The 27,382-nt window shown below is 39.6% G+C and overlaps 1 protein-coding gene across 1 annotated transcript in view; it reads left to right on the forward strand.

The window, feature by feature from the left end:
* GALNTL6 (polypeptide N-acetylgalactosaminyltransferase like 6) overlaps positions 1-27,382 on the forward strand; it is a 461,920-nt gene that overhangs the window by 415,958 nt on the left and 18,580 nt on the right. Inside the window, exons 8-10 of the mRNA XM_051619401.1 lie at positions 1,407-1,514; positions 13,027-13,248; positions 20,508-20,624. Of these exons, the coding sequence (XP_051475361.1) occupies positions 1,407-1,514; positions 13,027-13,248; positions 20,508-20,624 (447 nt within the window). The remainder of the gene's footprint in view (positions 1-1,406; positions 1,515-13,026; positions 13,249-20,507; positions 20,625-27,382) is intronic.

A 27,382-nucleotide genomic window follows, 5' to 3' on the forward strand; every position in this document is an offset into this window, starting at 1 on the left:
TGCTCTGCTTTCAGTTGCAAAATTATTTCATGCCATTTTGTTCCAGACTGCATCAAGTACAGCTAAAATTCCTTCATACGTGTAATGCGTAGACCTAAATTCTTATCCAGATTAATGCAGATGTTTCATGAAGCATTTTTATGTATGTCCACCTAAAGAGTGGACAAGCCATTTCTCTCTCTTACCTTTTCTTTTACATTGGGTAGGAGGGGGTTTGTTTTGTTTTTTTATTTCAGTCTAAAGGCTAAAAACTGAGGCCACAAGTGTCCCTTACCTGGAAGAAGAGCCACTCTGTTCTAATATTTGTGGGAAACAAAGCATTGTTTTGCCAGGTTTAGGAAATAATTTTTATAGTACCACTATTTTCACTCTAATTTTAAACTCTTGCTGTGCAGTTGGTTTTAGGATATTTAAAGAGTTCTGCTTGGGAATTTTGGAGAGTGGTTTTGTTGTTGTTTTCCGTTTCCCTGATTTGCAAGGTCAAATTGCTGGTTTTTAAATTAGAAAGTTATTAATGTTATCAGTGTGCTGCATAAGTCATCTAAGAGCCGTGTTGCAGTTCATGGGCTCTGCATTGCTGGAGCATACAAAATCATGCCCATGGGGGAGACTGGCATGACTGCTGTAGTTCCTCAGGCATGGCACATGACCTTGCTGTCATGTATACTTGGTGAAACTCGATCATGCTAGTTGGAGAATTATAAAGAATTCCTTACTTGCTATCCATTAGAACATAGCTTGATTTTTAGAGCCATGAAGTGCTTGCAGCTCCCATCAGTGTTGACTGAGGTTACTCAGACCTGAAGTATCATACCTGAGTGCTCCAGATGGTTCCATCTGTTTCAGTATTGAAGTATTAATGATGAAATGTAGTGGCACAATCTTCCTTCTCTGCCTACATAAATTTGATCAGAAGGAAATGTATTTTTGTTCCTTTTTCTTTATAAAATGAATAACATCTTAGTATTTGAGCTCTGTATTTACTATTAAAATATAAGCCAGGTCTTTTGAAAAGAAAAAAAAAAAACAACAAAAAACAACTTCTGATTGATGGCTTGCTTTACTCACATAGCCTTCCTTTGAAATTTTGGTCCTTTATTTTTTAAACAGTAAACACAACAGTATCTTTGTTGTGTTGCAGGAGAACCATTGGTAGATATTCTAAATACGTTTTATGGTTTTACTTTGAACATTCTCTGCTTTTGCATGTAGAGTTTCTGGGTAGGAGAGTCTGCCATGTTACCAGATCCCAGCTATCAGCATGCCAACAAGGCCACCACCATGACTGTGGCAGGGATCAGTACAGAACTATATGTCATTTTCACACACACATTATATAAAATGTCTTCTTTGCCCATTTGTGCCCAGGAATCGTTCTTCCATTTCCTTTCCTGTTTCCTTTCCAGGTCTGGATGTGCGGCGGTGGCATGTTTGATGTTCCATGCTCTCGAGTTGGGCATATCTACAGGAAGTACGTCCCATATAAAGTCCCTTCTGGAACCAGCCTAGCACGGGTCAGTAATTAGGTTTCACTGCTTTTCATTTTTGTTCATCCATCAGTCTCTTCATTCCCTGTAAACTAGTTTCCAGTAAACCATTAAAATGGAAAACGTGTGTTTCTTTCTTTTTCTGAAATGAGATGTAGAATTGCTGCAGTTATGCTGCCTTCCAGAGATAAGATTGCCAAGAACAAAATGAAAGCTTAAAAATATAGGGTTGGACGTCTCAGCTCAGAAGCGCGTTTCATGCTGATTCAAATGTAGGAATAACCTAAGGCTTATGGTTCTGGAATTGCAGTGTTGTCAGTTATAGTTTTTACAAGCAGGAACAATTTGAATGCACGTTTTCTTATCAGGCAGCAGAACAGGCAGGATCGCTTGAAAGGAACATTTTCTATTGCAAAAGAAGGCAGTAACAATTATTTGAGTGACTGTCTAATTATTGTGTAAAAACTGTGGAATACAGCCAGCTTGGAGCCATGTGAGTGAGAAATTACAAGACCTCTACAAATTTCTCAAAGCCTACTGCACACATCCATATCCATGAAGGGCTTTTTGCTCAAGAGAAAATGTTCTATAACTTTCTGGAGATGTTCATGGGATGTCAAAAGATGGGAGACAAAGGGCATAGATGTAGCTCCCAGGCAGATACTAGTATTTATTCATGCCTGAGTTTAATCTTTTCTGGTTTCTCGGATTTTTTCTTTAATAAAATGGAATTAATATGAAATTCTACGTGTTGCCATAAGGTAATATTTTATGAATAATATTTTTTCTTAATAATAAAAATGTGGTGTGAATAAAATAATGCATTTCTTACTTTAAGGGAGAGATATTCTTGGATTCGGCATCACAGGACAAGTCTTGCTGTAGTGACTGTAGCAGAGGAAAGAGGCCGTCTGTGCTGCCTGCCTGACAGCTGGCTAGACAGAGAAGGATTTGCCTTAGAAGAGCATCTGGGCAGACAGTGAGACACACGAGACAGTAACGCAATTAGCAGTGGTGTTAGTGGTGGTGACAAAACCTGTATTGACTAAATAGTGAGATGAAAGTCTTCTTCAATACAGCTCTGTATAGTATCAGAGTTTCCCTGTCCAGATTTTTGCACTGGCTGAAATAATCTGCTATGATTATGGTATCCCCTGCAAAAATCACACACAACTTGAAATAAGAGATCCAAACCTCAGACTCTGATTTTCTCTATTACAGCACAAAGTATGTTATTAGAGAATATGCTGTCTCATGCATTACCTTTAGGAGCAAAATACAATCCTTTCTATTTGGACTGTTGTACAGTTCAATACTCATCTAGTTTTAATGGAGGCACTGTGAGTACTCACTTACATGTGAGCACTTAGATCCATCAGGCAGCCATAGCCTGCAGTCTCCCTATGCTATTTATTCCAGCTTGGTTTCAATAAATCACTTGTGAAATAGTACCAAAAATGTTTTCCAATTATAAAAATGAAATCTCTGCCTGTGCATAAACCAACTGCCCTGTATCTTGTGGGAGAAGACCTGATGTGGTGATAGCATGGGTCTTATCCTTCCCATTTAAATAATGGATAGATTCTTCTATGGTGTGGGAGTCCAAAACATGACGCTTTTGGTCAGGTACATTTTTTGCATATATTTATCACTCAAAGAAAATCTGAATTCTCATATTCCCAGCTTCTTTCCAGTACAGTATTGTAAACCAAAACAATGTTGTTAGGGTACATTGCCATACGGCTGCCAAGAGCACAGGGGCTTCTGTAAATTTTAGTATTTGGGGCTATCTCAATAACTAGAGAAGGAAGATAGTTTGGTACCTGACTCATCAACTTGTGTGTATTTTTAAGCCTAAAAGTATTCTCTTTCTATCATCCAAGCCAGAAAAGGAAAAGCAAGGACATATTCATCTTCAGTGTGTCAGCCTCTGATGCAGACCACTTTTGGTTCCAAATAAACTGCCCCAAATGGAGCTCTTAACCAAAATAATACTAAAGAAGGATGCCTAGAAGTGGCCTGTATTTTTCAGCTATGTTTGCATTATCCTCCAAGTATTATATTATATCCTCCACAGATTATAGTCTTCCCCCTCTGGGTATTATATCTAAAACTTCTCTCTCATTCAAGACTAAAATTAATAGCAAACTCAAGAATATCTGGAAGTATTATCCCTGCTGCCAAAAGTGATCCTTTTCACTACTAAGTCCTTTCAACAGAAGTTTTTTACTAAATCCTTTTCCATCTTCTGTTATGTAAAGGAGGATGCTGGAAATGCACTTCACAAAGGCATAAGCCCTAGGAAGCCCATCTGTGATTGTATAAATGATTGCAAAAGCTCCTTCATTAATGAAGGGAAAATTTCCCCTTCCTGTCCCGCAGCAGCAGCACAAGGGATATGAGGACCGGAGTTAGGAAGAGGACAGAACTTCCAGACAAACTCAGGCGTAGCCCAAATCATGCCATGGGTTTCCTTTCAAGCTGTTTCAGTCTATGTTTGCCCTTAACAAACAATGCTTAAAGTGAGCATCTTACCTTCTCTTGGGATTTCACCTCCCTGTATCTTCCAACACACAGTTTCAGCTATTTACATAATGCCTGACCAATCTAGCTATCTTTTTTAAGAGCTGTGACCTGTCATGAGGATCACATATGCTTTATGAAATGAGAGACTTTTCAAAAACTCTTCTGACTTCTTGTCACTAAATAACCATTAGTGTCTCACACACAATAGTATATAGCATTACATCAATTTCCTATGTCCCTATCATATTTCTTACCTTCTTATCTGTCACTCAAGGCCTGCAAGGTTTACACGTATTTTTTTATTACATATACCAAATTGAAAAGCATCTGCATATGAAATGTTCTGTCAGTAATCCTGCTTGGTGTTACAGAGCTGTAAACATGTGCAGTAAATTTATAAAACAGACCATGACAACAAAATGCAGATTAGAAAGCTGAATGTCTTTGTCTGGAGATGGCTTAAGATGTTGCTGCTTGCCAAATGCAGTTGGTGTCCAATTTACAGGTAATTGCACATAAAGCAAGATTAATGGGCATGCAGATGTCAACACTGATTCCACATTATAATGTGGAAGCACCACATAATTATTCATTGATTCCAAAGCTGTCAACCTCTGCACAAAACCGCAGTGACGAATAACCAATTCAGATTGCTTGTTTTACTTAAAACATATAAAAAGCAAATCTCCAGACCTTAAACTATGCAAGGTGTTGCCCCATTAAAAATTTCTGAATTGTTTTACTGGATTATTTTAGTTGCTTTGTGGTATTCTTGACTGTTGCTTCATTTTTAACAATTCTATCCAAGCCACTTTCTTTTAAGCAGTTACTTGGTTCGGCTTGGAAGGGACCTTAATGATCATGTAGTTACAACCCCCTGCTATGAGCAGGAACACTTCCCACTGGACCTGGTTTCTCAAAAGCCCCATCCTACCTGGCCTTGAACATTTGAAAGGAGGGGGCATCTACAACTTCCCTGGGCAACCTGTTCCAGTGTCTCATCACCCTCACACTAAAAATCAGACTGAAATGAAGTAAAAGCAGACTTAAAACATAGTGTTATTAGCAATTTCTTGTAGGTGTATCCCAGATCATTATTCATTTTAGTTTCCTATTTGGGTAGGATTATTTTTTTTTCTGTTCATGACTCTATAAAAGCCATAATAAATTTATCAATAAAAACTCACTGTTCAAGAGGATACCCAGAGATCAACGCAGAATTTCAAAATATATCTTCTTTTTTCTTTTTTTTTTGCCCTCAGGTATTTTACGTAGCATTTTAGCATTAACTACAGAACAAGAGAGAATTAGGTCTTTCTGAAAAGAAGGGCAATCCCACTGAAGTTCAAGTTTGGATGCTAACCCAGCAACGTGGTGAATCCTAACCTTAAGTTTAATTCCTCCCTGCACACCAGGACATGGGATCCCACAGCACAGTCATCCTTTGATCTAGCAAGCATGGGCACAATGACATTTACTTCATTGCGCAGTGTCAGTAAATTGGAACTTGCATGCATTTGGGTTTGGGAATTCAGCTGATAAAGGTGGATTCAGATTCCCACCTGAACCATTTGCTCAGCTGTTTTTGTGTGGCTTCAAAAGGGATTTTTAAAGAAAATTACTGTAGCTATACCATCTGGTGCTGTGACCACATCTGCATTTTTGACAGAGCTTCCTTTCATGTTATGACCTCTTTATTTTTCTTTTTCTTTTTTTCTCTCTCCCAGCTGCAAATAATGTTTGGGATTTTCTTAAACCAGACCATGAACATTTCCTTTTCAGTCTCCAGGCAAGTTAAAGACCAAGGAGAATCGGTTAGGTAATGGCTATGGTTTCTCATGACTGGAGCCGATAGATGTGACGCGCTGCTAAGGGAGCACTGCTGGCACTTCTGCAATCCCCTCTTTAGCACAAGACTGTAGCCTAAAGTCACTTAGGATTCAGCAGTCACAGTAAGCAGCTGAAATACCATCTTAGAATAAGCAAATTATTTAGGAATCGAGCAAGAATCACTTTCTTGCAACAACACAGGTATAATATATGATAATGATGATGATTATACATTACAGCTTTTAAGTTTCCATTCTAACTTTTTTCATTTAATATATTTATAAACTCATCATTAAAAATAATTAAACCAGGATCTCAAACAAAGCGCTTATCAAAGAAAAACTTCAACTGAATTATCCTCTAATCCTTGAATACAAGAAAGTCAAAGTAATTTTTTTAATGCTAGTTTTTTCTCTTTCTTCCAATCTGAATAGAAGTTTTTCTTTTAAGGTAGTAAATGCGACAGGACAGGCAGCTTAGCTATCGAAAAGGAATACGAAGAAGATGGAGAAATAGATGTTTATGGATAACAGCATCAAACATGATGGTAGCTGCTTCCCAGGATTTGTTCAATAGTCTAGCACTGGAATCCAAGTTACATGGCTAAAGAAATCTATTTGGAATCAAACCCCTGAACTCTCTTCCAGGCTTAGCTTCAGAGGTGGGCTGTAGTCTGTATGTGTCCACATAGTTATGGGTCTGTAAGGCAAGCATGGCAGTTGCCAGCAGTTTTGTGGAGATGTTGTTACTCTGTCACTCTGCTTTCCACAGCTCCCCTACAGCCAGCCTGCAGAGACCAGCAGAGCTGGGGGCAGACAAGATCCTTGTGGGGAGTATGCCCATCCCTGTCCCCCAGGATGGCCCCAGGTGAGCCACTGAGCAGAGATGTGGCCTTTAGTCAGTGGACTGATTTTTTGGCTTTTTTGTTTTTTTTCACTTTTTTCCAATGTGAAGACCACAATTTAAAACAAAAAAAAAATTGTAGTGGAGATGCAAACCTTTACAGAGAGAATGAAGTCCTGGCTGTTTTCAGATGACATTTGTGGAATTTCAGTTCTAGGTATTTGCAGGCTTCAGGCTGTTGCAGACTTCAGGCTGAGAATAAATAGTCTCTTGCTTCTCTGCCTGCTGTGCTAACTCTCACAAGAGTTATTTATATACACCAGCAGCTTTGTCACCTAGTTAGCATACTGTCTTCCATAGAGAAGCATTTCTTTTATGCCTGCAGACATCTCTTTATTTAGTTGGGTTTTTTTACACAAATACAGACCATTGCTGGAATGAAACAGAGTTACGTTTTAAACACAGTTAAATGTAAATGGCTGAAATAAGATATACAGGAGAGGAAAGTCTGACAAACACTAACACTGCCCAAGTTAAAAGTGATTTAGGCAAGAAGAAGAGAGGGAAGAAAACCCCCATTTAGACTTTACTGATGTGGGCAGATTAGATACTGAGACCTGAACACCAAGAGGTGTAATTAGTGTCCAGGGAATGTTTTATCCTGCTTTCACTGTAGAAATACAGAGGAATTAGTATCTTTGTGTTCTGACACTGAAGAAAGGACCTTTGCATGAAATTAAGGGTATCATTTTTCTCCTTGTGAAAGCTTTGGAGTTTTGTATCCTGCTGCCTCTGTCATATTAATCCATACTTGTTGGATGGGCTCCCTGAGTTATACTTTGTTCTCTTCCTTCGTGATGTTTTATTGTGACAGTATGCTATCCATATTCCAGAGGAACATAAAGCATAGTTGTCTTGGATGGAGGGATCCCAATGCATTTTTTAAATACATTTTACTTAAATAGTCATATCTTCTTTTATATTCCACAACTGGAATACAGTCAGACCTTAGACATGCTGTGGTGATTCATATTTGATTGGTGTCATTGAAAGTGTTTTTTAACATCCTGACTGATGAGAGAAATGACTATCATGACAAACAGGACTACACCAGCTGGTGACATCCACCTTCCTGGAAAATATTCAGATGAAATCTAGGACAACAGGACCTCATTACAGGATCCAAATGTTCCTGTAGTAGTTTAATATTTGCAAAAGTAAAGTCCGTGGATTGGGGTCAAGGTTGGTTTCATGCAAACAGTGAGATAGGCACAATAGCAGAAAGAAACAGGTTATACAGGTGAGATGAAACAAATAATAAAACCATTGTGCTGCTTTAGTGCTACCTGATAACAAAAATCTACTTTAGAACATCTGCAGAAACTGAAAACAGAAATTACATGTTTATATTAGTTGAACTGCTGCACCTAGGATATCAATTGGAAAAGATGTAGCTAGAGGATGGAGTTGTGCAGGCTGGCAGTGTGGCATAGCATACAGCACCATGGCTCTTATCACGGCTGTCACTGCAAGCCAGCACACCAGCCACAGTTAGAAGATGTGGAAGTGCTCCTCTTGTATTAGGGACCGATCTAGTTAAACCTTGCTTAGAGGGAATATTTATGAAGCTGTCCTCTGACAGGTCCCTGCCTTACTCCACTTTTCTGTTCTCATGGCCAGCATGTACTTTCTTCTCACTGGGTTTATTTGAGTAATACCATGCCTCTTGAAAATGACAGATGATCTTGCACACTTAAAAAGAAGGGACAGTCATTTGATCAGAGACATGTATCTTCCTCACTCACTGAAGAAAGTGAAAGGGACAAAATGGTTCATGAAAAATTTCTTTTTTTCTAGTGGAGAAGTCCTCGTTTATCTCTCTCTCTCTCCAGTCAAGTTGATTTAAACTCTTTTATTGAAGTCCAGATATCAGTGGCACTGTAGCTTATTGTCTGGTAGGCTATGGCTGAGTGAAAATACAAAACAAAATCACAGACTTAAATGTGTGAGTTTATACAAACTTAAAGAAACTTGTCCAATGTAAGCCCAATGGTAAAGGTTTTACCAGAGAGTGAGACTGCAACAGTGACACAAAACTTAATTATATCAAGAATGCTTACATGGGCAACTCATGACAGCTGATGAGTCAGTCTTACTGTGGTTGCCATCACTTTTGTATGCATCTCACAGCTTCTTGGTGACAGCTGTCACAACCTTACATATAAAAAGACACATCTACTGAAACATCATTGAGCCTTGTTTATTCTCGTACAGAAAATTTTCACTCAAAATGATGAGAGAGAGAACAGTTTATCATTGGTCTGTCATTGGATAGGTCTTGAGAAACATTCCAGTTGTCCATCTAGAGTACCTGTGACTTCTTTACATTGTGTGTCAATTCACGTAACTGATTAATATTGATCTTCATTTAACTGCTCCTATTTAATTTTTTTTCCTTGTTTCTATTAAAGGACCAGCTTAGGCAATCTGTTCATCTGTAACCCTGCAATGAATTTGACAATTAAGCTAAGTTACAGCAGTTTTCAGCTATAGGAATGTTTAATTTTTCTTTTCAATATGCAGTCAGATGAGGTGTTCAGACTGAATCCAAGCAAGTGTGATCTACCTCAAAGATATCCCAAAACTGATTCTTCTTATTGGTAAACATACTCAGTGCCATTTAGGAAATTGGTATTTAAAGGAGTTTTCTTTATAAGATTATGCAAATAGTAGCAGAGACAGAAAATCAAGAAGATTAAAATATAACTCTTATTTTGTTTGTTATCAATTCTTTGTAGATTAGCTTAACTATGAGATTGGAGTGCTTAAATGGTGCTATCCGCAGTTCACAAAATACTGCTAATCTGTTAGGCTCCTAAACTCCTTGGACCTGTAAATTCTGTGGCAGTATACACTGACACGTGGAAAAGTCCTCACAAAGTTAAACAACTTAGCACCTATTTTACATCTAGGTTCTCAAGTTTTTGTAGCCATTCATAACTTTTCCACTTGTGCAGCTTAATATGTTGGCGTGCTCGGATTGTGTCTAGCCTTGCCTAATGCTCAGGCAAGGAGGAAGTGCCTGTCCTCCTTTCTCCACCATGTTGGATTTTCACCCAGATCGTGAGAAGGGCAACTTTGGGAGAATCATAAAGGACTTGAAACCACATCCTTACCTTACAGTGAGTCACTTTATCAATAGGCCTTAAAGTGCTCAAAGATGAGTGCTCTCATTTTGGTTGCGCTCCTCTAGCTTTCTGTAGTGATAAGGTGAGTAAAAGACCAGTTCACTGACATAAGAAGACTTACGTTCCTAGGAGGTTCTTCACATAGGGCAACTTTTGATGCTGTTAGACAGCCACGGAATGGGGATTTTCAGCTTATGAGTGCTCACTCATCTCATCTTGGACAACATGAACTTTTACTCCAGAAACATGCTAGGTTAGCATGTTCTAAATAGCAATGTAAAGTATGTTTGCCTTTACTGTGCAAGGTTGCACCAGACTTGCTTCCAGGAGAGCACCTCTACCTGACTGCATTCAATTCAAGTATGGGGATTAACTGCAATTTGAAGGTTTACTACTAGTCTGTACATGTTTATGTTAAAAGGAAGTGTCATGATTACTGAGCTTGCATAGTGAAAATAAGGATAGGAAACCCATGTTAACTGAAGACAACAATGCTCTTTGAAGTGTTTGGATGCTGAGTACTTGCTTCCTGGTAACTGGCAACTTCAGGAAGAAATGTCCCACTACTCCAGGACAGAGAGTTCTTTGCAATAATGTTCATAAACAGAGATTTAGAGCTAGCAAACAGGAGTTTGTTTTTAAAAAGGAACCTATTGAAATTCAAAGGGCTGCCTCATAAGAGTTCTGCTTATGACAGCAATGTATAAACATGGTAAGGATGATATAAAGGTTCATCAAAGGATATGGCAAGATTTGGGAGGGTTTTAGCATATGATGGAGGGAATGGTCTTGGAAGACCTGGGAACAAAGTTTTAAATAGATTTGTCTAAAGTGTCTTACCTGGTATTTGTGGAATGATGGGTGACTAGTGAAAGATAATTTTGAACTAGTGACCAGGTATAATATCAAGATTTCTGTTGGACTCCTGTTTTGCTCTGTTGTAATAATCTGAAGCAGAATGCAGCACTTTTAGCCCAAGTACTAAAAAGAAAACTCCAGCAGAGCCTACTCTTAATACCGATGGGGGATGTCTTTGCTGCAGTTACTTTGAATTTTCTTTCCTAAGGTAATTCTTTTATTTTATGGTTCTTTTTACAGTGTGGTTTTTAAATATTAAAATAGCACTATCAGATAAATCGATTGCAAAAATTAGTATGACATTTTTCTAGAACAGTCTTAAACTGCATTTGCATTATAGTAAACTAGGTGTACAGCATTGGCAAGTGGAAAATATGATGGAAAGATCACACCTATTTTCATTATTTTGGCTTCATAGTTTAATGTGCTTAATCAGATTTTGGCCTCATCTACAAAGTCTCACCACATAGTGTTTTTACTTGTCAGGAGCTTACTGTGTTACAGGGTTTCTTTCAGAAACGTGGGATTGTCATTTAGATGTTGTTCTTGAATTTGTTCTGGTTTTCTTTGTCCTACCCAGTTCCTGTATTCTTGAATTCTTATTTCTTGTAAAGTAATTCAGGTTTTCATTCATTCACAACAAAAGTCAAGCTTATGTGACACACTGCCCATTTTTAATAAGTATATAAGCATTGTGATTTCTTACACTGTTTTAACTTCCTTTATCCCTGCAGGTTTTGATGTATTTGCTTCACAAAGAGAAAGCACACAGAATCTTATCATGCAGTGTCAGCTAAAAGTACTTTGTTGTTTCTGGATCTTGCTGTCTTTTTATTTAGAGATGCCTTACTAGTTTAGAGACATTTTGTTTGTGTGGATTAATAAAATTCAGGATAAGAATTTTCAAATTAATCTTGAAAGCAAATCAGAGTATGAATCAGGCTTACTTAGATGCAGAGAATGTTCTGAGAAGGAACATTAGGTTATGTTGATGATAATCAGATGTATATTGTCCTCAGGCTTATTATAGGGTGAATCTCAGAAATTTGCAGTTAGTTGTCTATAAAGAGAATATTGCAAACCTTGATGATCTTGTTTTACAAGCAAAGCAATAAGAACACCCTAGTGTCTCAATGTCATCCAGTGAAATGTTGCTTTGTTGGTGGGATAAGAGATTATTGGGCAGCTCAGGAAATGCAAAATAGACTGAGCCTGTACTCCACTATGAAATCTGCATAAAAATTTGCATGGATTAAGTTGCAGGAGGAATTTTTTAAACAAACAAAATATGGGAAAATTTGTCCCGAGCCTATTCAGACTTCATGACCTTAACAAACAATAAAATATATTCTCTTCAGTCTCATCTATTCAGGATTTTTCCTTACAAGTATTTTCTAAATTATTTTATAATTTGAGTCAGCTAATTTAACTAATGATAATTTGAATACATTCTTATGCAACAAAATAGGTAATTCTGTTTCCTGTAAAAGGCCAACAAAAAAAAAAATCTTTGTGGGACATAAGCTGGAACTTGTTTTCACAGAGCAGAAATAGTCTTAGAGAAGTCTTTCAGATGAGCACAGAAAACCTGAAGTTGCCATACCTATCCCATGAGCTGCTTTGCTTCAGGTCAGTTCCACTTCAGGGTTATTTGCTAAGCTTTTGCACAGGTGTACCTAGCATGCCAATACAGCAAAGCTTCCACTCCAAAGACAGGGCAAAACCAGCTGTGAGACGGGGCAGAACAAGCTTATGACTGTTTGCCCCCACACATGCACATATAAGCCCTGACCCTAAAGTTTAGGTAAGAATTGCTGGGTGACTAAGCAGTATGATGACAGCTAAAAATTCAGATAGCTTTCAAATGCAAAGTGAAATACATCAGAAGGAATTATATTAAGTATTCACACCCATTAGCAGGTTCTGAACTAGCAGGAAAAAAGTGTAGGTACCAGTGCGAGCAGCTGAAAGAAAGTTTCTGTTCAGCATCCATCATTAATCAAAACCCATGTGAAGATCCATAAAGAATATGAAAAAAAATAAGATATGCAACAGACAGAAGACAGAGTCAGCAGGAAAGCAGGGTACTTAGTACTCTGTAGTGTTCGCTCAACACTGTCACAAAGATAGCGTATGTTTGCTGGCATTTTTCCATTTTCTAAGACTGAGAAATTAGAACAGCCAAGCTTAAAAGTTGTGTGGACTGCTAAATTATTTTGGTTTAATTCTCCGTTGGTAATATAGTTCATTCAAAGCATGAGGATATTCATGATTTCTTTTTTTCTGCTGCACAGAACCTGAAGCGCGTGGCAGAAACCTGGATGGATGAATTTGCAGAGTACATTTACCAGAGACGGCCTGAGTACAGACATCTCTCAACTGGTGATATCTCTGCCCAGAAGGAACTTCGCAAGCACCTTAAATGTAAAGATTTCAAGTGGTTCATGGCTGCAGTGGCTTGGGATGTCCCTAAATATTACCCTCCTGTGGAGCCTCCACCTGCTGCCTGGGGAGAGGTGAGGAATACACAAGTTAGATCAGATTTGAATTAGTCTAACTTTACAGGAAATTAAAATATTGAAATTAGATTTATCTCCTGTGATAAGTAGCATTATTAAGGGAGTTCACAGTGGTTGGAACAATCTCTGGACTAGCCATTAAAATGAGAAACCATCATGTCTTAAAACTATGGCTGTCCAGTGTATAATTCAATGTACAAGCCATTAGATGCATGCACAATGAGGACAAGAATGTGGAAAAGAGTATGAAGTACTCATTATTACATATCATAAGATTATTTTAGATGCTTTGATACTGCTGCCCACACTTTATGAGATTAATGTATACCAAGAAGTAATGAGTGTATCAGTAGAAATCAGGCTGGGTCACGGTGCTGTGACAGCGTCTATGATCTCCCTTTATAATCTTCCACATGTATACATCTACATCCTTAGAGGACTGTGATCATGGGATGTAGAATTTCTCTGGCCAGCTGAACAACCCTTACCCTAAACAATGGAAGAGATTGTGATTCAGGTATTCATTCTTTTCACAGCAATATTAATATACTCTTTGCATAAAAGCTAGCCTTTTAAAAGGTAAATCAAAGCCCATAGCAGTGATATCAAATCTGTACCTTAAAAGCACTTAATGAGTTCATAGGAAAGAAGACCAAAGTCTGTTTCCTCTAAAATGTACTTTCTCTAAAATAGCAAGAGAAGTTTCAGCCCTACTTTCTTTTTTCCTGAGACTGTCACATTCCTGTGAAGTTTTAATTAATTTGTTGGCACTTGCAAGGATCTTGAACAAACTTGAATGTCAATGGCTGTTATAAGGAGAAGCTGAAAGAGGAAAACAGTCTGTGTGTTATTGCTTTGTAAGAATCAAGCAGCTCTAGAAACCTTTCTGATTATACACACCAAAAGTTGGTGCCAAGACTGGCTGTCAGTTAGTACCCTCTCGGCTTCCACTTGGAAAGACTTTTCATCTGCTTGCCAGTGCCAGTCTAAGAAAGAACAAACAATGAGGTATTCAGACAATTTTTGGCTCCAGTATTTTGGTATCTAGCTAGAGCAAGCATGCGGTGCAAAAGCAGACATCTTATAAACAGTCTCTGCACAGCTCCTCTTTTTTTGCAAACACATTTCTTTAAAATATGACTCAGATTTCCTGACAAAATCTGTTCCAGATGAAAAGAAGGCAATTTGCAAAACAAAAAATAATATTCTTTGCTACACTTGTCATGGCCTTACCTCTTCTGCTTGTTGTGCCTTATAACATCTGAAATATGTACAGTAAAGCAATGTAACAGCAAACCCAGACAGATTAAGGTTAGAGAGACTGTCAATTCTGCCTGTGTGAGATAACTGTACTCTTTCCTCTCCCACTGGGGAAAAAAGGAAAGTTTTCAATTAGGTTTTGTTCTTACCCTTCCAAATATATAGCAAAGTATGCTACTCATTGAAAAATAGTAATACCCATCCCATTCTTTATCTAAGACAGATTTATTTATTTGTATTCTTTATTTGAAGTCTGTTGGAAGGAAGCTAAAACAATCACTACATTAGGTGAGATTTGGACACTAAATGTTTACTTAGGTGGTACTCACGAATCTACAAGCTTGTTATTCAATGATTTAATACACAGCAAGTATCTCAATCCCTGCAGCAGTGCTAAGCTGTAGGACCTGAAAATACTCCTTTGTCAGTCCCAAACTCATGGATATTACAGAATTGTTTTACAGCTCTGACATGAAAATGTCACCCATGAAGTTAAGTCAAGTAGCCCATTTGAAAAAGGATTAAAGCCTAAGAACTCAGTAACTTCTCTTTGGATTACTTTCTTTAAAGTGTCATACTCGTATCCTTAATGAGTCAATCTCAGCCCACCAAGTGCAACTCCTCTGTTGTACAAAAGTCATATAACCGGCTCTTCCCCACCCTGCACACCAAGTGCTGCACAGCTGGGCTGTTCACATTCTTTCATCAGGATCAGTGTCGCACTGAATAACAGAGTCCTCTGTTTCTTCAGTGAGGTCTTTGGCAGTGCTTGACTTATTTTAGCTTTGACTTTTCCTTTTTGTGGCTCACACAAAGGATAAATACTTTTGAAATTACTATGTATCAGTTGACAGGAAAGATGGCTCTTTTTCTGTATTTGATCTGTAGACGTTGATGGCCCCAGGGTCATCTGAGAACACAAGCAGTGAATGAAAACTTTAAGTGCTGCTCAAATGAAAAAAGCAGCATAAATGAACATTGCTAATGTCTTCTAAGAGCTACAGCCACTTTCTTATTTGAGACATTGAATCAGAGTATTATATAAACGGATAGCACCAAGGTGCCTCTTTTGTTGCTCTGTGGGGGCATCCTAAGGATAGTTCCAGCACCATCTCCATATTCATCATTCCGACAGATGACTGTACTGAATGTAAAGGTGTCTTTAGATTGCTGTGCTTTCCCACTTTTTGCTTGGTGCAGTTTCATGTCATGATGAGCATGCAGGGTAGCTCCCAGGACCCCTGGGAGTGCCTGTCCCTTTTTGACTTGTGCCCTCTTCCCCCAGGAAGGCTGAAGTGACCCTGGGTGACAGCCTGGCTCTGGTGCAAGCAAGGCGAGGCTGCTGGAGCCAGAACATCACCCACTACCTCAACAGCAAACCTTGCAGAAACTCATTTGCCTGTGAACAAAATTGTGGAGTTCTGGAATTATCAAAGAAATTTGGTCAAAATAACTGCTGGTCACTGGGAAACTTTAATTTCCCTCTGTAATTTCTTTTTCAGCCTAAAATACATTCCCCTAAAATAAAGGGGGAATTTCACTTTGCTTTAAAATGTAGAGGGGTGGGGGGAGGTTATCTTGTTTTTTTCTTGATTTCACATGCAGCATGTAAGTGTGTCATTACCCAGCTTGCACCACAGTATTCAAAAATTTCAAAATTAATCCTAGCAGACTGTGTCAATGGCCTGCAACCCTAATTTTCCTCAGAAGACTGTAATCTTTTGACAAGAAGATTATCAGGGTAATCAACACATCCACTGCTCTCTAGATTCCATTCTATGCTTGCACACCAATGACAAAATACAATGATCTTGAGAGTGTAGTGCTAGACCACCTCTCCCGTGGGGAGCTTATTAAATCATGGAAATGCTGGCTTTCTGCAAAACTCCAACATGATTTAGCCAGGGGCAAGTTATCTAAGAGACTGTATATTCTGCAATATGTAAATACTGTTTGGGAACCTGTGTTGTTTTTTTTTCCTTTCTTGATAGGTGTCCAAATTTGTTTTTTCTTTTTTTTTTATACCTGTGTATCAAATCAGCAGCTTCAAATATCAAGAGGTATCAGTGTCTTGTTCAAACCTGAAGTCTAGGCTTTCAGGTCTTCTGTCCCCCCATGTTCCAGCTCCAATTTTACATCACTTTTGTCTTTCCCCCTTGTAGTGTCAGTAAGCTAAGATAGTTCTTTACTTCTTTCTTAGGGCCTGAGAAAACTCATCTTAATATGGGCTTGTTACCTTAGAGAAAGGAAGCTGTAGTTTTAACATAAGTTAACTTATTTTTGTACAACCCAAGGATTACTGTATCTAGGCTTAACCAGTGATTTCTCCTTATAGTTTGCTACCTCATTTGAAGCACAGAAGTCAGCTGCTACACCAGCAGAAATCCCACTCAGGTGATGTGTCTTTGTTCCCAAGCATCGGTGCAGCACTGAGAAGCTTGTATGTCCTTGCTTAGAGACTTCCAACATAGAAGAGTGAACACAGACCCCTTAGAGCTTGTATTCTCTGTGCTTTTAAGCTTCAGCTGCTCTCTGTAAGGACTACACAGCCCATAATGATAGTATCTATCTCCCAGCTTCTGTTAGGATGGCATTTCAAGAATTAAATAACCATAATGACTTACCTATAGTGTCCCATGCTTTTTTCAGAATTACTTTACTTCTAAACAAGCCTTTAAGATCACTGCTAGCCATCCTTGTTAGTCCATACAGACTCTGTGAATGAATGCTTGTGGCATACTCTTATCTGTCTGTACAAATGAGAGCATGTAAGGTTGAGCAAATGAATATCCTGTGTAGCAACTCAATGCCGTACCTGCATGGGTGATAAAATCTGTATCCTGTTTATCCCCAGTCTTTAGAATTGCACAAACATGAATGTTGGAAATGTGAGTGTATTAAGAGTATTAGATTATTTCTTTGCCAGTTGTAACTCATAACCTTAGGCAGTAACAAGGAAGTTCAAATGCATATTTGAGCAAGTCCAGAAGAGGGCCTCAATGATGATCAGAGGCCTGGAGCACCTCTCCTATGAAGACAGGCTGAAAGAGCTGCAGTTGTTCCACCTGGAGAAGAGAAGGCTCTGGGGAGTCCTTACAGAGGCCTTCAAGTACCTGAAGGGGCTACAGGAAAGCTGGGGAGGGACGTTTTACAAGGGCGTGTAGTGGTATGACAAATGGTAATGGTTTTAAGCTGAAAGAGATTTTAGATTAAATTAGATATTTAAATATTAGGCAGAAATAGTTTCTTGTGACAGTGATGAGAGACTGGAACAGGTTGCCTGGGGAAGCTGTGCATGCCACTTCCCTGGAAGTGTTCAAGGACAGTTTGGATGGGGCTCTGAGCAACCTGGTCTAGTGGGAGGTGTCTCTGCCCGTGCAGGGGGGTTGGAACTAGATGATCTTTAAAGTCCCTTCCAACCCAAACCATTCTATCATTCTATGATATTGATGTATAGATGAGAAAAAAAGCCTCTCTTTGCTGTGCTTCTGCTTTCCTTCTTTCTTCCATATGAGCATCTTAGGGGATTTGCAGGCCGTGTGGCTCAGCAGAACATTCCCTGGGGTTCTGGCAGCAGCACGATGGCTCAGTTCAGTTTCTAGCAACTGCCAAGGCCACACAGAAACACCAGAAAACAAAAGCACGGGCTTGACTGAAATGCCTGTATTACAAAAAGAAAATGAAAAACAAACGATGACTCCTCCACAATGAAAGGAAGGATAAAAAAAAAAAAAAAAAAAGGATGAGTTAACATGTGAGCTGCAACAAACCAGAGAAAAAAACACCTCAAGGAAACCTTTTGGGAGCAGACAGAAAAAGAGAAGAAATAAAGAACAGGGGAGACAGGTTCCAGCAGGGAAAGAACTGAATGCAGCTTCAGCTCAAGACTTTCCCTGAAATGCATAGAACAAATTTATAGCATGGTTCAAATGACTGAGAACAGGATGGAGTGATGCCATCAACACAGAATTATTAAAATGCTTAAATCTAATAAGCATTCATTGGACTGACAGTGTATTCACTGTCATTTTACAATTCTCAATCACATAAATATACTCTAATTATTAATAGCAATGGTTAGCAGCTCCATTTTAATTAGCTCACATTCTCTAAGAAGAGAAGTGATGTATCATTTAATTTTGCAGTAGGCCAGTAATCTTTACTTATACAATGGAAATTTAAGTGCACTGAGAAATGATTGAAAACTCTCAAAAAAATTATACGTCAAGTAGGTATTTCACATGAAACTTTAAAAATACCAAATTAAAATCTACTTCCCTCATTATTCTTTCCTGTCTCTTTTGCTGGGTGATACAAAAATGAAGGCAGGGTTTTTGAGAACTAATTACCTTTCATCCTTTTTTTTTCAGCTAATGTGACCCTTTGTCCTGTGGGGCTCCGAGCTGGGTTTCTGCATCTAGTTGTGCGTATGAAATGCTAGTGTCTTATAGCACTAATCTATAGCAATATTTATTGTATTGAAATACAAAAAAATACCCTAGAACTGGGCTTGTCCAAGACTTCTCTAAGCACCAGTGAAGGCTCAGAGGCTGTTGGAGCCCATCACTCAAACTAATGCCCTCATCATTTGCCTGTTCTGTTCTTTTCTTGACTAAACAAACACAGCTCAGCTCCTAAAACCTTTCCTGAAGGTGATGGTTTTTATATTTGCTCTGGTTCCTGTTGCTTTCCCATCTGTCTAAATCTTTCTTAGAACATGGTGAATAGACTCAGTTCCAAGCCTCCAGAATGAGAAAAAGAGCTGAGTGGCTCTCCCATGTGCCTCACAAGCATGGGGATTGCCCCCACCTTGCAGTGTTTGGTGATATGCTGAGTTTTCCATCCTTTGGTTTTGTGCATGAGGTCTGCAGTATTGGAGAGGCAGTGTTTACATTTGTCTAACGTAATTCAGCAACAAGGATAACTTGAAAAATATTTTCCATGGAAAAATACAACTGTCCACTCGATTGTCTCTCTATTTGGCATCTAGCTTTTATTTTTTTTTACGTAAGGATCAAAGTAGAGGCCAGAATGTAAAAATGTGCACCTGCTTCCTATAAATTATACATACAGAATTTGTGCACAGCTCTATGTATGTAAGAGGACTTTGATTACTCAGTTTCTGTGTAAGTCATTGTCCGGGAATGTCTTTTAAGAAATCCTTGCATTCTGGAGGTGTCTAGAGGATTTTTAAGTAGCCCAACTAAGGTATTCAAGGAGAAATATGCATCTATTTGAAAAATATATTTGGGATTTTCCTCTTTATGGGAGCAGTGAGCAATGTGCACCTTTTCAATCCAGTCATCCAGAAAAATATCCCTAGCAGCAGTGGGACATAACTGGTACGACTGATAGCTACAGATTAATTACTGCTCAGTTACTTCAGTCTCAAAAATGAGGTTTTAATTTTAAGAAGTTACAGAATGTTTGCAGACAGCACAAGGAACCTCAAGGGGTAAGCACAGTTACAGTACAAATTTGTTAAGTACTTTTTAAATTTATGCACTTTGAGCCCTAGTGTGTGACCTTCTCTGCAATGGTGTTATTGTGTCAAAGAACAAGCATTGGAACAGGATGTGCCTGAGTTTTCAAGACATATTGATCCAAAGCCTGTGAGAGACTCATACGGAAATAATTTCCTCTTAACACAGTTGATGTCTCTTGCTCTGGTAGGAGGGAAGAAACAGACCAAGTTTTGAACTTCTCAGACTTTTTTTCCTCTTAGTTTCTTTGCATAAAAATATTTCATACAGACCTACCTTTCATTTTTGAGCTGACTATTTCAAACTTTGCTGCTTCTAAAGCTGTTCACAAATAGAACAGTTCATTCCAGGACGTGGCTCTCTGCCCTGTAAAAAGTTTCACCAGTTTTATGTAACTAATGGTCAGTCTCAAGCCCTTTAGTTGCTAAGGAAGCTCAACTCCTAACCCCCTAATGTTGGAAGCTCTGTTCTGCAGCATGGTTTAACATGAAATGTTGCTGCTCGGTTTTGCAGATTCGAAACGTGGCAGCCAGCCTCTGTGTGGACAGTAAACATGGAGCCACAGGGACTGAGCTGAGGCTGGACATCTGTGTGAAGGATGGCTCAGAACGGACGTGGTCACACGAACAGGTATTTTATCAGTGGAAAGAGAAATTCAGTATAAAACTGGTGTTTCTGTTTTCCAGTTTCTTTATCATAATCTCAGAAATTCCAACCCCCACCTGGGCTATGTATTCCTGTTAATTTCCAAAAGGAATTGCAATGCCCGAGGAGTTTTTGGGTTCCCCATTCCTTGCCATTGTGTCATAAAACCACGTTAATTTTGGTTCAGTTACCTGCAAATATTTCAAATGTAAAAAGCTTGTAAATCTCTAGTGGTTATCTGCTTCTGTGATTCCATCTCAATAAGCAGGTATATTTTAAATTAATATGAGATATAAGCAAGATAGGTGGGTAAAAAAAAACAGAAAAAAAGAGTTTCACAAAGACAAGGGATGATAAAGCCTCAAAAATAGATTTCATCTACATTGGTAAGGTAGAAAAATATTAACTTTTAGGAGCATGGAGAAAAAGAGCTCTGATCTGCACTCACTGTGGCTGTGAGTGCCTTAGGAAGGGGATCACGACCCACAGGATGTGGGTCTGGCCAATGTGAACAAACATAATCTGGATGAAAAGTACAACCTAACCATTTATTAGCAATTTTAGTGAATATGCCTTTCACAGAGGAAGATCCGAGATTAGAAAAACTTCCGAAAGCTGAGGAGCAAAAATTGACCTGGCAGTCACACGTGGCACTTTGTGAAAGCTTAAAAGCTCAGGAGAGTGGACTTCTGAGAGATATTTGAAGTGCTGAGGTCAATAAATCACTCTAAGAGGATACTAAGAAATTTAGGGGGAGAGGTGCAAGTGAATGAAACGGAGAAGCTGAAGGATGATCACAATTTAGGAAAGTGCCAACTTGGGAAAAAGGAAGTTGCAGAAAGAAGGCTTCTTCACATAGCTACCAAAGATGTAGCACAGTGATAGGATGCCAAGACAAGATAAATATAAGCCTCTTTTGTTTATGGAAGACGTTCAGTAATTCAAGCAATTAGTTGAAGGAAGTTGCATGGTCCAGACTAGATAACCAGAGTGCTTGCTGGCTTTAAAATCTGAAAACCTGAAGAGCTCCAAACCCTCCTCAAGGAGGGAGGAAGTCCTAAGGCTGCCAGAGATGAGAGAAAGAAGGGAAGAAAACTGGATTAAAAAGTGAAAGAAATTAAAAAAAAAAAAAAAAAATGGCAGGGAAAGCAGAGAAGAGACTTGAAATATCCTTTGAAGGAGTAAGTTCTTGTGAGGCAGAGGAAGGGATGCAAAGGGAGAAGTATAGGGAGGAATCCATGTTTCAATGTCCTCCAGGGCATTGCAGAGTTTGGGATGTAAAGGTCTCATTCTTTACTAAGGACGAAAAGTGACTTCATTAAAATGAATAGGGCTAAGCCAGCACAAAAGGAGTTCAACCAACCGGCTCCTCAGAGCGCAGAACCAGATCCAGGAAGCCTCGAGCATGTCGGTGCTTGGTGCGCGCTGCAGGGACCGCGGGGATTCTTTCTCCCGGGCTGCTGCGGAACAGCGCGTACCTTCTCCCCGCTGGAAAACACCGCTCGGGAACACGCTCCCAGCGGCGCGGGACGACTGCTCTGGGAAAGGTGTGCCGAGCTGTAACCCGGGATATTTCATCCAGGCGGCTGAACGCTTGGGTGCCCCGGGGCTGCGGAGGGGAGGCGCGGGCGGCGGCGGCTGCGTGACCGCGGGCGGGCGGCAGGGGGCGCTGCGGCAGCGGGACCGCCCGAGCCGCCGCTGCGCCCCGGGACCCCTCCCCGCGGCCGGTGCCTCCTGGGGTGCGGGTTTTTTGTTGTTGGTTGGGTTTTTTTCCCCCAGAAGACAGCACTGCATTCAAAGGTTGTTATTCCCACTGACAGGAACGAGTTACTGATCCGCCTGTCGCTGTAAAGCCTAGAAATCATCTGAGAAATGGTGAAGAATCATTAGAAGGAAATTAGAGTAATAAATAGAGTTATCATTTATTCATAGATATAAATAATGTATAAAAGTTTAATTACTTTTATTGTAATAAATAAATAGATTTAGCTTTCTCCTAGAAATGAACTCATTTTCGAAAACTGGAAAATAGACCTTTTAAAAGAAAGATTATTTTGTGTCATGCCTTACCAGACAAGGACCTGGCATAGTATCTACTACTGTATGACTGGGCACATTCTTATTTGCATCATTTTAGTAGTGGTAATATTCTATTGGTTTCGGGGTTAGAGTAAAAACTAAACTAAATTTACTCAAGTAGTCAGACTCCTGGTATGAGAGACTTTGATCTGGCTGATAGATTTCAAGCGTGAGTTTGTGCAAGGTACAGATCTTGAAGATGCCGTTTAAGAAAGACAAGAAAGAATCACAGAATCTCATAAACTAAAAGGTGAAGCGAACAAGGCAGTAGGCCTCACTGAAACTCTGAATTTCTAGCTCATAGGAAATTATGGTATGTAAAAAATATTTAATTGAGAGGAGAACTTTCAGTTCTCTAGAAAATAACTTCTGAAAATGTTTCATTTTGGAAGGTCAGAACACTTTGGTGATGCGGGGCTTGGGGGATTTTTATTTTTATTTTTTTCAGAAAGAAGACAGCATTTTTTTCCCCCTTTTCCCTGAAGTTTCCCACAGCAGAGAGACTGTGAGCACTGAGTTAGCACATGGGCTTCCACTACTCCAGCCATAACCAGTGCCTCCATGCCCTGTAGCTCCCCAGGAACCTGCAGGGCAAAATCTCAACTTCCAACCTGGTGAGCAAAATCTGTCTCTGTGTTGCTGGCAGTTGGTGGAAGTCCAAAAATTGCCACAAAAATGTGGTTTAGGTTGGTACATTTTGATGGAAATTTTTCCACTAGCTCTTCTTACTCAATTCCAAAGGCTGCCTGGGGAGGAACATTTACTTGAGGTATGTGTAAGATCACAGTCTAATCAAACATCTCCCTCTTGCACCACGGTAAGCTGTGAAGATTAACTTTGTTAAAGAGTGTGAAGAGCTACTGACCACCTGACCAAGCCTCAGAGAGCTTCTCTTTAGTGCTTGTGTCTTCTTGAGTTTGTTGCCTACGTGATTTCTACATATGCCAGTATAAACTAGCAATGTGAATGAAAATACCAAGAATTTTAGTATCATATTTCAAATAGCATCTATTGACACTGAGCTGGTCTTGTAACTTCTGCTATAAATTTAGAGGGAGTTCAGTGGCAAAGTATAGTAGCTTGATATGATCAGTGCAGCAGCCATCAGTGCTGACGCTAGATCAATATATGATCCTTGGTGGTACTTGATTTGTGTCATGTTACACGGGCAGGAATTAAAAACTGACAGTCTCAGCAGCCATGCTGAGAGGTGCAGCCCTTTAGCAGCCCCCAGGAGAAGGAAGACACCTTCTCCCCTGGGGTTGTACAAGCCCCAGTTGGCAAATAACAGACAAAAGGTTCATGAAGCAATTGCAGGCTTTTTGGTGAATGGGAGAAGGGTGGGGAGAGAGGATGAATGTCACTGCAGTTTCTAGAAACTTCCTGAGAATTAAAAAACAGAGGGGAAGGAAAGGATTGCGCGGCTCTACATTCTTCCACCTGTGTCTTCCCAGAGCTAACTTCTGGCTTTGGGTAAACTGGGGCTTGACCATACTGATCAACCAGCAGCAAAGGAAAATGACAGGCACCATTCCCTCTTCTCAGGACCCCCAGCCTGGCCAAGGAGCAAGTGGACAGGCATAATCTCTATCACAGCCCAGCAAGTAGCAATGCAGCCTGCCCAGCTCTTTCCTCTTTTCTTGGAGGTATAGTTAAAGCCAGAGCCCACTTCTGAAACATGGCATTTCATTTTTGTGTGGGGCACATGTTGTCTGCTCAAGTCTAACACCGTAGTCAAAGCACAATGCCAGCTGATGGACCCCAGCCAGGCAGCCAGTAATTGAACAGCGTTGTCAGGCTGGAAAGCATTAATGGTATCAAAAGAGCCTTTGTCCTATAGATGGTCCCAAGCCAATGGCTGTATCAGGCAATCATTCTCCAGGCCCTGTGCCAATTATAAATGAAGCTGGAAAGCTGTATTTTCCCTAGTTATTGCGTGACAGGGCTAGGCTGCATGAAAAGCTAAAGGATGAGGGTCGAGGGGTAGCTTGGTTGCAAATGCAGAGTATGAGGCTGTGTTTTACAGGCTCTGTGGTATGAGACACAGCGAAGGAGGAGAACGAGCATCCACTGAGCCAGGACAGAGGATTTCTAGGGTCCACCGGGGAGCAGTGAACAGTGGCTCTGTGGGTTGCAAGTGAAGAACCAGCCTGCTGTTTGTTAATAATGTATCTGGGAATTTAGGTGCAGCCTCATTTCAAATCAGTAAGCAGGAATGAAGGAAGGAGTACAAAAGGGTTCATCCATTCTTGTAAAATCAGACACAGGATGGCTTCTAACAGCTTAGGGCAAAGGAACAACAAAATTCAAAGTGACAGGTGGTGGCAAAGTGGAGCATTATGTACTCAAGACTTCAGATAAGAACACATAGCATTGTTGCACATTGTGCAGAGGGGAGGTAATTTTTCTAACAGCCAGACTTCGTGTTAACTAGAGAGAATTGGATATGTAATGGAGGATAGCATAGAATGATGAGATTGGAAGGACCGTAGGCCTTCCAATTTTATCTTGTATTTAAAGATTTTTATATGAATTGAGTGTATACAGAAGTCTAAACTTTTTTCTGATCAATCTTTTTCTCTTCTCCCTTCTACTCCTAAAACTTGCTTCTGCACAAACAAGGTTGACTTTATAATAGTATCACTAAGGAGAATGTGTACTTGTTGATTTTAAAATGAAACTATTTTACAAAACAGGAGTCTAAGAAGGAGGAAAAAGAATGTGCTAGTCTAAACATTTGACATGTAGTAATACACAGATCCTGGGTTTCAGTGGAAGATAATAAAAAAAACCCCATCTATTACCATATCTTAACTGTCAAACTGTCTTCAGAAACTACACAGCAGTAGAAATGGGAAAAGGGATTCCCTGGATCAGTATAATCTGATTTAAAAGCTAACTTGAGCTCTTTCTGCCCTACCAATCCGTTCAGTAGGGTAGTGGTACTTGGGCCAACGTCCAGGGAGCCACAGAAATTGGCCCCTCCACCCACCAGTCATGCAAGGCATGAGAAATCTGGAGAGCCACCCACTGGGAAAGATGAGGAAGGTCCTGCAAGAGGATCTCTGTTGTAGCAGTTATATCACAGAGCCACTGTTCCACTCCATTTCTCTAGGTATTTGTTATTCATCACTTTGAGCTCTAGGTTTAAGAATAAGAGAAAGGAAATGGCTTTTGTTGTTTCTTATTTTCCTTAAAGTAAATTCATCTCAGGCTTCTCTTTTTCTAAAGAAGCAGCAGCTTAGCTTTTTTCTGTGCCAAGTCTTACTTCTGAGTTTGCTTGTGAAATGGTAAGTTATCTTTGTAGAGATCCCATGGTGCTGCTTCCAAGAAAGAGGAAGAGTAGAAAAAGAGTTTACTTTTTAAAAGCCAGAATTGTGTTGAAAATTACATTAAAGCTGTTCACTGCATTTTACTGCAGATAAATGTTAAATGCACTCTGGAGGAAAGCAGAAATAAGCAGGACAGGGGCAGACTGAGAATGCTGTCTAGAAAACCTCTAACACAGAAGTAAGTAGGGAGCAACAGCAGCTAACAGAGAGAACAGAGGCTTACAATGAGCTATACAACAACAAAAAAGCAAATATTTGGGTTTATGCTTGTATTTTGTGCCTGGAGACCGAAGGGAACAGTAACGCCACTCAAATGTGGCATGTGGAGGATGGTATAGGATCGAAGATGAGTATTTTTAAAAGCTATTGATGTTATAAAGACCATAAAATGAAAGATGTCAAAACAAACAAACAAACAAACCCCACAAAACGATTCAAATTATTCAAATCTGGGAAATGCAACAGATAAGCATTCTGGATCAGACCCATATGACTTCAAGCTTCAATTTGGATTTGTAGATACTGGTTCTATCAGGGAAAGTGTACATTGCAGGGAGCAGGGTGCTTAAATAAGGACCAAAGCTGCCCTAAGATGAGGTAGCTGTGATGCTGGAGGCAGTCTGACCACAGTATGGGGAGCTGATTTTCTGGATAACAAGCCTGAGTGCAGTTCCACCTGAATCATCACTGGTAAACAGTTTCCACTAGCAAAGTTTGCTTGTTTAAAGAGAGCTTCACTTTCTCAATGTTATGTTTCAGTTTGTACTATGGAAAATCAAAAGTCAAGTGAAAAGGTAAAGAATTTCACTGACACATACACATTAAAAAATAATAAAAATAAAGAGAAAAAAAAAAACAACAACCCTCACAGCTCTCAGCAGAGCTGCTCAGTAGCATTTTACAACCTGAAGCCTGTTTTCTGCAAAGACTGGTCCATGGGAAAGGAAAACACCCTCTGCATCTTTAAATTTGATCCTGTCAGATCTGACCTTCATCTGATGACTGGAAGATTGCAGTGCCACAGATCATTTCAGACAGCTGGTGTCTGATTGAGAAGGATTCCTCTGTTAACTGTGATCCTCCATGATTCCTCTCAGGCAGCAAGAAAAAGGGCTTTAACAAGCTGCCTGTAGCTCACCAGGTTTGCAGCAGAAAGATGAAGATCATTTAATATGTGTTGTTTGGAGGAAAAAAGACAGTTGAGAGACGATATGCTAACAGTGTCCCATATAAACAGAGGGAAACTCTTCATTAAACACAAGGAAGATGCTGTGAGGAAAAATGTCTCTAGGTAGCTTCTTCAGACCCAGACGAGCGCTACAGAAAAGTCAC

Source organism: Apus apus, chromosome 4, assembly GCF_020740795.1.
Source record: "Apus apus isolate bApuApu2 chromosome 4, bApuApu2.pri.cur, whole genome shotgun sequence".
Lineage (NCBI taxonomy): Eukaryota > Metazoa > Chordata > Aves > Apodiformes > Apodidae > Apus > Apus apus.